Source organism: Cupressus sempervirens, chromosome 3 (assembly GCF_028749045.1).
Source record: "Cupressus sempervirens isolate cs-2001-9-10 chromosome 3, ASM2874904v1, whole genome shotgun sequence".
Classification (NCBI taxonomy): domain Eukaryota; kingdom Viridiplantae; phylum Streptophyta; class Pinopsida; order Cupressales; family Cupressaceae; genus Cupressus; species Cupressus sempervirens.
Genome location: NC_143120.1, coordinates 48,393,499 through 48,407,244, shown reverse-complemented (window position 1 = coordinate 48,407,244; position 13,746 = coordinate 48,393,499). Strand labels below are relative to the sequence as shown.

Sequence of the window (13,746 nt, the reverse complement as noted above, 5' to 3'; positions counted from 1 at the left end):
CATGGGATTGAGCACTATGTACATTTCTAATTGCTAGTCCAAGACCACATAGATAATTGTGCCATCCAGACCAAGGAAACAAAACAAATTAAATTAAATATTATTTAAGTCAAATTAAATATGTTAATTAATTAGACTAATTAAGGGTGTGAGGGTGAACCATTTAGAACAGCCATCACTACTTGTGTTTAATTAATATTATAAATTTATAATTAAACTGTGTAAAACATTTGAATTTTATTTAATTTACAAATATAAACAAAATCATTTAAATTATTTTTTCCTTATCAATAACATTATGAATTAATTAAAATCAAATATATCTCTTAAAAGCTATTGTATTCATACCTTTCTAAAGAAGGATAAAAAAAATATAAACTTTAAGATATATTTTAACTATAAATAATTAATGTACTAACATTTTGTCTGTCCATAGATGTTACGTGTGGAGGTGGAGAGCTTACAAAAAACAATGATAAATTTAAAAAAAAATTACAAGTAAGAATTTTATATACCTATGTTTTTTTTCACGTTTACATGTTATGTTGCAACTTTTGTACAAGGAAACTTTGTAACGAATATTCTTCTCGATGACACAGACATATGATTGGTGAAGACTTGGATTCGCTTAGTCTGAAGGAGCTAAAAAATCTTGAGAAGAAAGTCCACTTGGGTAGTAAAAAACTGCGCTCGAGAAAGGTTATTCGTATCTCTTCTTAAATCTAAGATGTTGTACATTAATTTTCCTTAAAATTGCACAACTTAAGCAGATCATGGTTTGTGCACATATTTTTTTTTAATAATTCATTTTTAGAGAGAAAATATAAATAAGGGCACAGAATTATGTATCATACATCAGTTTCAATGAAAATTGTAATGTCTGAGTTTACGTTTTTGCCTTGCATTGCAGGATAAAATTTTACTTGGTTATATTGGTTCTTCAAAAAAGAAGGTACAATGCAATTTTTCTTTGAGCAAATAGGTGTACTTTTGAATTTCTTTGAATGCCGTTTTAAACATAAAACACAGTGTTTATTAAATATAAATATAATTTAAACATAAATTAATGAAAGATAAAAGCAATGTTAGTATATTTAAGAAATATTTTGATTGAAATATCTTATTAAATATATTTTTTAAATTAATAGATATTTCTAGACTCTCTTTTAGTTTGAAATATTATTTTATTTAAAATGGCTTTAATTTATTGATAGTGATGACAAAATAATTTATTAAATAAAAGAGAAAGGATTATTCAAATATTAAAGAAATATAAAATAAAAGTGTTAGAGATAGTACTAGAGATTTCTCTAGTATCTAACTAAGCGGCCTAACATGTTGGGCATATCATTAGACAATTGTCTCTTATCCATTATATCCCACATTACCTTTGATTTAATACCCACTTAACCAATCAATTAGTAACACCATTCCACTCCCTAGAAACATATGTGTGAAAGTCACAGATTCCAAGGGATTGCATAACTTGAGATGGCAAATCAATTCATATGGATAAGCAAGTAAAGTAAGTAAAATGATAGATAAATTATTCTAGAAATGCCATTGACATAAATGATAAATATTGACACATTATGATAAAAAAAATTAATATCAAAATTGTCATTGGATTAATGATGGCTATTAATTAGTAAAGGAAATTATAATATGCAAAGTTTTTAGTTCATAAAGATAATACTTCTACATGTATACATGTTACGTGGCATCCCCTTCTATGGTATCAAGTAATTGATTGGGATCACAATAATCAAGTGATAAATAGCATTCAAAGTGCGGTTGTCAATCTCCATTGGTTTTCAAATATAATACAAATATTAAGATAATGGCAAGTTAATATTTTGAGGGAGGCAAGGGATCTAAAATATATCTTGCTCTTAGGAATAACATGTACTCATAACATAAACGTAAAACAAACTTTGTTTTTAATTTATATTATTTGACGAACATTCAACAATTTGCCTATTAGCTACCCCAACAAGACAAAGTCAAATTTGAACAAAACCTCAATAACCAAGCAAACACCAAAATTTAGATGATTCGAATGTATTTGGATGTGTCTTCTATGAATTAAACTCTCATAGATCAACGCTTGAAGCTTTACCATCTTGGTATAAAACTTGATTGTGTAAAATAATGTTATTTATTGCTCTTGTTGGTTGCAAACTAACAACAAACTATTTTTCTGGACCCTTTTTTGGTTGCTGTTTTTGGAACTGCTATTGTCTCTAGACCTGCTGTTCAGAATGTTTTGGATCTGGGTCCGCCCATTTTGGCCTCTCCTAGGGAGAGTGTTTTGTTGGATGATTCTTCTTCTCCTGTCTGCCATGTGGTTTCCTCCGTTTCTTCTGGGGATTGGCAGAATGATGCGGCTAAGCTTGAGGATGGATGGACAACGGTAAAAGGAAAGAAATCTAAGTTCCCCATACCTCCCCTAGATAAGAATTTGCGGTCTCACAAGGGAGGTTCTAAATCTAAACCTAAATCTTAAATTCCCTTGTTGCGGTTGTCCATTGTGGTGGGAGTTAGTCGGTGACTTCCTATCTTTGTTTGGTGACTCACACTGTTGTATTTGGGCTTTATATTGTTATATCTTTAGACTTGTTATACAAGGTTTCGGGTCCTTTCAAAACCTGTTTTTACTTAATCAAAACAACAAACTAGTAGAGAAATTAATAAGTGTGAACACATGAACTGCTTAAATTCCATAAAGAACCCAAAAAATAGAAAATACAAAATGCATAAAAGCAATATAAGTGTGTTATTTTATTAGTTTAGTAAATAAATCAATAAAACTCACTAAAATCTCATACACAAATGAAACTGGGATTATATGCAGAATCATGTTTGTTGTAGATAATCTACCATGTGACCTAAAAGAGTCTTGAGGAAATCGTGACAAAAAAAACCTTTAAATAAAGAATTTTTACTCTTATAAATCTCGTAGGTTGTGAAATTGTTACGAAGAATTTTGTTCTTTGTAAGCGATTTCCCACTCCTATCAAAGGCCCTTTCTCCATTTATGAATGAAATCTTGGTCCAAACATTCTTGAAAACAGTTACTAAGTATGGCTAATTCTCTCTTAGGACCTACAAATGTGTTGTATATATCTTTAATATGTATGTTTATTAAGCCCTAAACCATGGGGATTGTCTAGTAGATAAGCTATCATTTACTAAGCACATGATGATTTGACAGGTACCTACAATGTACACATATCATTACATGATGTTTAATTTTTGTTGTTGTCATTCCTTATGTTTAGAAATTTTTCTTCCTGGTCTCTTTTCCTTTTCATTAGAAGTATTTCTCAATGCAGACCATGCGGCACATTCAAATAAATTACTTGATCTTGGGAATTGTATGGCATTTTAAGCTTGACCACTATTCTTCTTGCTTGGCTTTAATTCTCCCTTTCATTTTAACCTAGTTACAATTTTGAGCTTGTGGATAACCATATCACATTTTTATAAAGTTCACAAACTTTTGGTGACCTTGAGAACTAGATGTTTTTCTATTTTTCTTCATTAAATCTTCACTTCATTAATCTTTTAATACATTCACAAAGTTTGAGAACTCGTAAACCTTACAATATCCATATTCTTGTTATGGATTGCTTTATATTCTTTATACTTGGCTTTTTTTTTGTTCACTATGCCCCATCTTTTGTAATTTTAAGATCCATATTACAACTTTGTAAATGTTTGTACGAACCTATGAACTTTACTTATTGAGGAACTCCATGATTCTCTTCTCCTTTTGGTACTTCACAAGTTTTGCGAAATCATAAAGTTTTTTATACTATATACTATATTAACGTTCAAATTCTATGTACTTTATTTAGGATCAAGTATGATCTAATGAAGTCATGCTTATATACTATATGAATGTTGAAATTCTATGTACTTTATTTAGGATCAAGTATGATAACGAAGTCATGCTGATGAAGGAAAATTTGAAATTCTACTCTTTGATTGAGGCTTGGAGGCAACTCATACTAGGTGTTGTTTAGGAGGAAAGCCAATGTCCCTAACTCTTATTGAAAGTATGATGAAAGTTAATATAAGTGAAGGTACGGATTTTATAAATGGGTAACTGCAAGAAGTTGGGTCTCACTTTTGGGCAAAAAGTGGAAGTGTTTTTTCGTATTTTTGAAATTTCTTGTCAATTGATGTCAAAATTTGATGCAATTAGAGATTGAATATAAAATATCTTCAGAAATAAAAATTGTAGTATTTGGAATTTACTTTTTGAAATATGTAATTTTTTTGTGTACCTATATGATAGATTTTTTTTGTTGTGGATCTTTAAAAACTACTTTTTCAAAATGTCTATTTCAGAACCATACCACACTCGTGTAGGGACACCATAATTTGACACAAATAAATGAATTTTTGTAAATCCTTTTAAATGAAGTTACCTAACACACCAAAGATTGATGATAATATTTTTTCTTAATTTTTCATTGAATAATTTTTTTATTATTAATTTTTAATTGACTATAAAGGTAAATTTCAAAACCTCTCATGTACAGATGCTATCTTTTGATCAAAAATTCTTTTGTTTTAACTTCAAAAGAATTGTATATAGATTGATTACATATAAATTAATTTAAGAAGAATCACAAAATAAAAAAGTTATTAAAGTTTTAGTGAACTTCACTATTTTACATTTAGGTACCACCTTTCATTAAAAAATAATGCAAAAATAGTAAATAAAATTGTAACACTATAAAATATATATTTTTGAAATCAATACAGTGAGAGCTCGAATGGGTTTTTGTTTTGTAAAAAAATCTGATCAAGAACCTCTAAAAATTATGGCAAGGCATGAATTTGTTAGTTCAATGCCTGAGCCAAATCTTGAGAGGTCAACGCATAGGCTTAGTCTCACCAAGCCTATCCCAAACCAAAATCCAAATAAAGGAAAAAGAAATCCTATCCCATGTTGTAAAAAATGTGCACCTGTTATTTGAAATTCAAAAAATGGGTGCCCATTTTGAAAAATTAAAATCGGTGTTTACAATGCATATAAAATCCCTCAAAAAATTTTTTTTTTGTATTTTTTAGAAACGGGTACCCGATTTTCAAAAAATGGGTACCCATTTTTTCAAAAAACGGATACCCATTTTTTACTTTTCAAAAAATGGGTACCCAATTTTCAAAAAACGGATACTCGTAATTTACTTTTAAAACATGTGTACCCGTTTTTTACTTTTAAAAAATAGGTACCCATTTCTAAAAAAATCAAATTTTTTAATTTTACAAAAATTGGTAACCATTTTTTGAAAATAAAAAATGGGCACGCGATATTTAAAAAAATCGATGCCTGTTTTTAAATTTAGGATCGGGCACCGAAGCCTAAATACAAGTGCCCATTTTTTAAAAACGAGTGCCCATTTCTAAAAGAGCATGATCTTAATCCGCGAACTTTCATGGAATTGAGACCCAACTTCTTGCTTCTACCCAAATGTTCAATAAAGTAAATTTAAGGAAAGAATTAGCATAAATTTAAGGTAAATAATTTCATTGTGCTTGCTATTGTTCGATGACTAGCTTTCATTTAAAATGGCTTGGTCTAAAGGGGCTACTACATATGCAATTGAGATTATGCTCACTATTGTATGTATTCCTATTTTCAGCAATACAGCGAGCTACCCTCTTATTGGTAGTACTTATCAAAAAATTAACAATGCTAAGATTTGTCATAAAATTTAAAGTTCAACAAATTTTATTAAAGAAATTTGAATTCTATCAAATAATTATAGACCGTATTATTTGTTTAAAAATGTCATTGGAATCATGGGTACATGGTTTTTTTTTGTTACTTTTGCCTATTTTTTTAACAATTTATCTTTAGTATTATTATTATTGATAAGTAGGAGATAATTTCCACAACAAGTCAAATTGTGATATTACTATCAGGATTTAACTATGTGATTTTGAGTGAAACTCATTGACCCATGTTTCATGAGTAGTGATTCAACATGAATCCATCTCTCATGAGAATAAATGGAACACCGAGCACTCATTGGATCTAGGTGATGCTCATAGGGGTGAGGCACCGAGACTTCCCGGGATGTCACCCATCCCAATACTACTCCAGCCTGAGCACGCTTAACTATGGAGTTTCCTCAATGGTTAAACCCAAATCCTGCAACCCCATTTGCAAAACCTTCACCAAGTGTTTTGCCTTATGAACTATTCATTAGAAAGCCCCTTAAGCTCATCAATTTATAAGAGATAATTTCCACGGGAAGTCAAATTGTGATATTGCTATCAGGATTTCATTGTGTAATTTTGAGTCAAACTCATTGACCCCATGTTTCATGAGTAGTGACTCAACATGAATCCATCTCTCATGAGAATAAATGGAACACTTAGCAGTCATTGGATCTAGGTGATGCTCATAGGGGTGAAGCATCGGGACTACCCAGGAGGTCACCCTCCCAGTACTATTCCAACCTGAGCGCACCTAACTACGGAGTTTCCTCCATGGTTAAACCCAAAGCTTGCTACCCCATTTGCAAAACCTTCACCAAGTGTTGTGCCTTATGAACCATTTATTAGAAAGCCCCTTAAGCTCATCAATTGATAAGTAGGAGATAATTTCCACAAGTCAAATTGTGATATTGCTATCTGGATTTAACTGTGTTTTTGAGTCAAACTCATTGACCAATGTTTCATGTATAGTGATTCAACATGAATCCATCTCTCATGAGAATAAATGGAACACTTAGCACTCATTGGATCTAGGTGATGCTCACAAGGGTGAAGTATTGTGACTTCTTGGGAGGTCACCCATCCCAATACTACTCCAGCCTGAGCGCGCTTAACTACAGAGTTTCCTCCATGGTTAAACCCAAATCTTGCAACCCCATTTGCAAAACCTTCATCAAGTGTTTTGCCTTATGAACTATTCATTAGGAAGCCCCTTAAGATCATCAATCGATAAGTAAGAGATAATTTCTACAGGAAGTCAAATTGTGATATTGCTATTAGGATTTAATTGTGTAATTTTGAGTCAAACTCATTGACCCATATTTCATGAGTAGTGATTCAACATGAATCCGTCTCTCATGAGAATAAATGGAACACTTAGCACTTATTGGATCTAGGTGATGCTCATAGGGGTGAAGCATCGGGACTTCTCGGGAGGTCACCCATCCCAGTGCTACTCTAGCCCGAGCGCGCTTAACTACAGAGTTTCCTCCATGGTTAAACCCAAAGCTTGCAACCCCGTTTGCGAAACCTTCACCAAGTGTTGTACCTTAAGAACCATTCATTAGAAAGCCCCTTAAGCTCATCAATTGATAAGTAGGAGATAATTTCCACAAGTCAAATTGTGATATTGCTATCAAGATTTAATTGTGTGATTTTGAGTCAACCTCATTGACCCATGTTTCATGAGTAGTGTTTCAACATGAATCCATCTGTCATGTGAATAAATGGAACACTTAACACTCATTGGATCTAGGTGATGCTCATAGGGGTGAAGCACTGGGACTTCTCGGGAGGTCACCCATCCCAGTACTACTCATGAAACATGGGTCAATGAGTTTGACTCAAAATCACACAGTTAAATATTGATAGCAATATCACAATTATTGTTATTATTTTGATAGGTAAAATGCTATGACGCCCAAGATTGTGTTTAGATTTAAAAAACTATCTCAATTGGGCACCAAAGATCAAATATGGATGGGTATCTTTGGTGTAGCCCTTACATAAATATCTCAAAGTAATTTAAAACCAATTTTAGTGTCTAATTTGATTTCGGAATTTATAACTTTGCTCTTAGCACTTCCTTGTGTATATAATTTAAAAATTAAACATGGCTACAATCAAGTTCTTAGACCAAAAAGAAGTAGGCTTCATAATCATGAATGAGACTTATCTCCTTTTAACATTAATTTTAAAATCAAATAGTATATAAGGAAGAGTTTTGAATAACCAAAAAAATGTCACTTATTAACATTAAACTTCTATGGTATTTGCTAAATTTAACATGTTGATTTTGATAGTAAAATTTCTGCACTGATTTCACTTCAAGAACAAGTGTCTAACTTATACTTATCATATTAGTTTGTCTTATTAGAATCTCTTCTCTATATGATCTTTTATTAGCGAGATTGTTTGCTTCTCTATTACATTCCCTATAAATATGTTTAATAATTGTTTCTTTGAATTGATCAACGATCACTAAGGCATTTTCAAGTTTAGAATTAAGGATCCAGTTTCGGGTCTCTTGTTTTTTTAACACATTTAGGATAATTTGTGAGTCCCTTTCAATAATTAATTTATCAATTGTTAGATAAAATCATTTAATTGTATGTTGTCTTTAATGTTACATAAATGACAAGTATATACCGAGCAAGCAGTGTATGCCAAGCTCACTCAAGAGTCAAAGGAAGTTGCAGTGTATGATGAGTGTCTCAGTGTTAACCAAGTTCAGAGCGAGTGTTAACATGGAACCAATGTTAATTGAGCTCACTCGGTTACTAAAGGAAGCCTGAATGAAAACCATTTCTAAATTAGTGTTGACCAAGTTGGGTCGCCTAACGAAGGATTTTCTTGTATCAATTTTGTTGGTTAGCTCTAGCCAACTCATGGGATGAATTTCATTTATTTGAAATTGTATTCAAGCCGACTTGACAAGGTAAAACATATAAGTATAAAGTCAAGTTGAGGATTGAAAAAAAGAATAAAAATAAGAAGCATGAGATTGGAAAGATAAATCAAGGAAGTGAATTGACCAAGTTGCAAAGAACATTTTGATGAAGAAGGATCAAGTGTTCAAGCCAGAACAGAGATCTGAAATCAAAAAATATAGTTTGCATCAACAATCAGGGCATATCGTTGTTACCCTCTAATAATTGTACTAGTGAATCAAATCTCTTAACAGAGTAGAGTTAACAACTATTTGCCAAATCCTCTAACAAGGTGGTATTTGTAGATTTAAATATCTAAAGACCTATAACAAGGCCACTCCTAATAGAGTGAACTAAATCCTTTAATAGTGTCACACCTAACAATGTGTTTTGTAACCTTGAACAGGGTTGGCTCCTAGTAGGGCTCACTTTAGAATAGTGAAAAATAGTAACTAGTTGCAATTGGAGGTTTTCCCAAATTGGGTTTCCACGCTAAATCCTGGTGTCATATGTCTTAATGTTATTTGCTTTATGATTCTGCAACTACGTTAATTATGTTTAACAACACTAAGCATCTTAACAAGTAAAAATTTTAGTGTTTGCCGAGTGACATAAATTCTTAATGTTAACTGAGTGATTTTAGTGCTAACCGACTTACAATAGTATTTCACATTCAGCAATGTATTGGTTTTGTTTTGTATTGACATCTAAGGGATCTGGGATTTGTTTTTGCGATAACTGATTCCCCACTCCCCTCTCAGTTACTCCTCTTACATTTCCAACAATTAGGTCTATCTCTTTACTTAGAGTTAAGTCTTCTATGAGAGCCTCTAATTTGGCTAAGTTATTAGACATTATTCTTAAAGGTTTAGTATGTTTAATTAGGCATGTACCATTATTTGAACAAATATTACATCCTAAGCCTGCTGGTCCTGGATTATCGCTAGAGGTACTATCAAGATTTAACTTTGACCATCCTAGAGGATAAGGTTTCTATTTACATTCTTTCCTAGCGATCTTGTTGAATTTTGAGTATATCATTGGTGGATAAATTAGTTTGAACCAATTTTTATGCATTTTCGCATCCCACTCTAAAAAAGAACCTTCCTCCTTAATATATTTGAGTTAAATTTTACTTAAAAGCTTCCAAAAAATTATAATGTAAAGTGTCAAGAATCAACCAGTACTAATCAAGCATCCTTAATGTCCCCTCTTCTTAGGAGTGAGTGTTTGGTGAATATCCTTAGCCTATTTTTATCAAGTGGAATGCCAAATTATAAAATGACTTATTCTGGGGCACAAGCTAGAATAAGAGAACAAAGGGAAGGATAAGGTGGAAGAACAAGATGACCATGGATAAGAAGGTGGAAAAGAAATAAGCTAACGGAGGAGGAAATAAAATCAGGAGAATAAGAAGATAGAGAAATAAAGGAGAAAATTTAGTAGAAGACACAATGAAAAGAGAAAATATGAGCAATGGGATTTCAGATCTATATGTTTCTATCGATGTAACTATTGCACATCCTTTAGGTGCAAATGCTAGATATTATTCTGTTTGAATATTCATACCTTGATTAGTTTCCTTCAATTTCCATATATGAACTTTTATAACTCAAACTAATTTTTATCATACTTGTAATTGTTTTGCGAATTGAACCTTAACTCCATATACAATCCATTTTCATGTTGTTAGTATTTGTTATCGTTATTCTAACCTTGTTTTGACATTATGTTTAATCCACAAATTATGGATAAGAGGTTGTTTAGTATTAGTTTGAACAGTATAACTTGAGATGGTTAAGTATATGCATTAGTACAAGTAGAAGAGAACAATAGATTATTCCTATTAGCTTTCATTATAATTTGTTGATTTATATAGTGGTTATCTTGTATAAATCATACATATTGCAATAACTATTTAATCAATGAGAATGAGCAGAGTGTAGTCAATTTTTTAAAATTGTGAACAGCTCTATTTTCTTCTTGTTCAATTCTGCAAGTGTTGTTTCTTCTTCTTTTAGCTAGATCCTATAGCTATAGAGATTTTTACATGGTATCATAGCTTGAAACAGTGGAGTTTTTGACCTTTTCTCTTCCTATTGTTTCAAATGGAAGCCACCAATTCTGCTTAGTCCCATGAGTAGAGGCTTGCATCAAAAAGTCATGGCATTAGAGGTTTGACCTGATTCTACATCAGAGATAGGCCAAGGTCATGCTCTCTTCGCATGGGTCTTACCTTGATTTTCTCTATAGTGATGTACTATTTTTTGTGGATCTGTCACGCCGCTTTGTGCAAATGTTTTCTTGGTTCTATTGTTGATCAGATTTTTAGACAATTGACACCTATATTTTTAATCAGCAATTTTTTATTGCGTGGTTGAGTAGTGTCATTAGAGTCACTTGTACAGACTCATGTGACATCTGCATCTTTCAATGATAGATGTTTTCCCTCTATTTTCTGTCAATCCATTGTTTGAGAGCACATGTGCAGAGTATTGTATTTTGTATCTTCAATGCATAGATGTTTTGCCTTTGTTTGTCATCTATCTAGTTCAAGTAGTATCATTGGGGGTACTCATGCAAATTGATACTGATCTTTATCTTGGATTTTGAGGAGTCTTTTCATTCAGCACAATGGTGGTTATGATTTGACAGATATTCATAAATTTTCTTGTTACAAGCAATTTGCTTTGATTAGGATTTTCTTTTTTCCTTAATTAGAATAGTGTTTTTTAGTGTTAATTCTAATCTTGTTTTGACATTATGTTCTGTTCTACAAATTATGGATAAGACTTTCTTTAGTTTCAATTTGAACGGTGTAATTGGGGATGGTTACATACATGCATCAGTCCTAGTAGAAGAGAGCAACAATTTTTCTTGTTAGTTGTCATTGTCATTTCTTGATTTTTACATTGGTTATCTTGTATAAATCATGCATATTGTAATAATTATTCAATCACTGAAAAAGAGCACAATGTAGTCAATAAATTTTTATTGTGAGCAACTGTATTTTTCTTGTTCAATTCTTCAAGTGTTCTTTCTTTTTCTTTTAGCTAGATCCTATAGCTATAGAAAAGTTTACTCTTGCAACCTCTCAGAGTTTCGATCATTCCTTCTTCATTTCAACATGTCCATTCACAATTATTCTTCAATCCACATATATTGTGATGATATAGATCCAAAACATTGGCCTTTGAATGACCTCCTCTATTACACAACAAACGTTGCATATTCTAGCTTCCTTGATATGTTTTGCTTTTACTCGAAGAACTTGAATAATTTTGTCGTCTAGTTGTGATACATCCAATGACTTCATACTTGGGCATCATTGTTGGCTCAATAGGATTTATCATTCCTTGTTCACCCTTCCGCAATCAGGGCCTTTATGACCATTCTTCTTATGAGCTTTAAACTAATATTACTATCATTATAACTAGCTTTTTAAAAATCAGATGCACTCAAAAATTTACCATTTTTATCTTGGCAATCTTTGTGACAAATAATTTCCACAAAATCATGCTTACCAAGCAAAAAAAACATCTTTTTGTATACATGAACCATCTCGTACCAATGGCTTTGACTTCAAATATTTATTGTATGTTACTAATTCTTCTTTAGAATTTGAGAATTCCTTCTTTTATAAACTATTTGTTTCTTCTAATCTCTTTATCTTTTCCTCTAAATCTTCATTCCTTTTCTTAACTTAATCAACCAAATTTTGCTTTCTTTCATCTCTTCATTTCTCTCTTTAATTTTGTTCAATTCTTTCGGAAGTTAAGAAATTCTCTCTAATTGTTTACATATTTTAATTTTCCTATATTCTATAATTGCTATTATTTTTTATTTGGATTTATTTAGTTCTATTGATTATTTTTATACAAGATCCATCTCAAAAAGTAGGTTTGCATTTTCTTCCAACATATTTTAACCTAGCGTTCCTATTGAAATAAATAGTTAAGCTCGCCTTCTTTTCTTGATTTTGAGAAAATAATTTAAATTCCTTTCGACACCTTAATGGGCTTTCAAATATTTCTTTTCTCTTTCTAAAACAATCTTCACACTAGGTTTTTGTGATTTTATAATGTTGCAAATTTGTGCCCTTGTGCAAATTATCATTATATATTGCTTCTACCTATACCAAAAAATAAAATTCCATGTTGATGAACATAGAAATCCTATTGTTCTTGTTGGTGTAATTAGATATTCCTAACTATTCTATGGTTAGGCTTACTTAGAATAATTCATTACATTGTACTTTGCATATGAAACACCTAGGAGTTTGCACCTATATAGCAAATGGTGTAGGGGAAATTCCACTTTAGGTGGTGATTGGTATTATTAGTATCCACTTTATATGTGATATCCACCTTTACTGCACATATCACATTATCATCCTCCACATATTGTTATACCTCATTGCATAATGGATGATGATCCAACTTTTGTGGACATGTGATATCTTATCTACTCTTTATCATAGTCTCTTATTTCATTGGCTATAATATTACTAGACACATCTACATTGTAATTAATTCCAGTTAAGTAAATGAATCCATCAGTTATGGTATTATAATCTAGTGAATGTCTATTATGAATAATACCATTTGTGCATCTTAATGTAATTATCTTGCAATTCTCTTGTGGAAGTTATGTTGGTCTTTTATTTGATCTTTGGGATGTTATAGGGTCACCTAAAACTCTTACATGATACTAGAGCTCTGAAGTTTTGAAAACGCCTCAAAAGAATGATTTTAGCTTTATTTGGTTGTGGGTGAAAAATAAAATTATTTGGGCATTGTTCTTGCATCTAAGGGGCTGTTTTGGGGAAAAATGATTATAAACTTGTCTGTATTGGGAAAAAATAAGATTTTGGGCCAAAAAAACAAAATAGACCGCGTTGTATGCTTTGATCTAATTAGAAACAAAAATAAATAATTGTGTTATATTATTTTCACAACTTTTTATTTCTTTCCTGTCAAATTCTTTTGATCAGGGTCAAGCCCCTAGCAGTGTTTGTCAAGCCCCTAGTTCTGGCTGGTCCCCGGCTCCTCCCCCTGGGTGGGCTTCTGGCCGATCCCTG

General features: G+C 31.7%; 1 protein-coding gene across 3 annotated transcripts in view; it reads left to right on the top strand.

Annotated features, from left to right (window-relative positions):
* Nucleotides 1–13,746, top strand: part of LOC149564729 (MADS-box transcription factor 23-like) — a 231,940-nt gene that overhangs the window by 142,275 nt on the left and 75,919 nt on the right. For 2 of the 3 annotated variants that reach the window (XM_089818288.1, XM_089818289.1), the window contains exons 3-5: nucleotides 437–498; nucleotides 600–699; nucleotides 911–952. In XM_089818288.1, the coding sequence (XP_089674414.1) occupies nucleotides 437–498; nucleotides 600–699; nucleotides 911–952 (204 nt within the window). The remainder of the gene's footprint in view (nucleotides 1–436; nucleotides 499–599; nucleotides 700–910; nucleotides 953–13,746) is intronic. The other variant, XM_089818290.1, reaches the window with a different exon arrangement.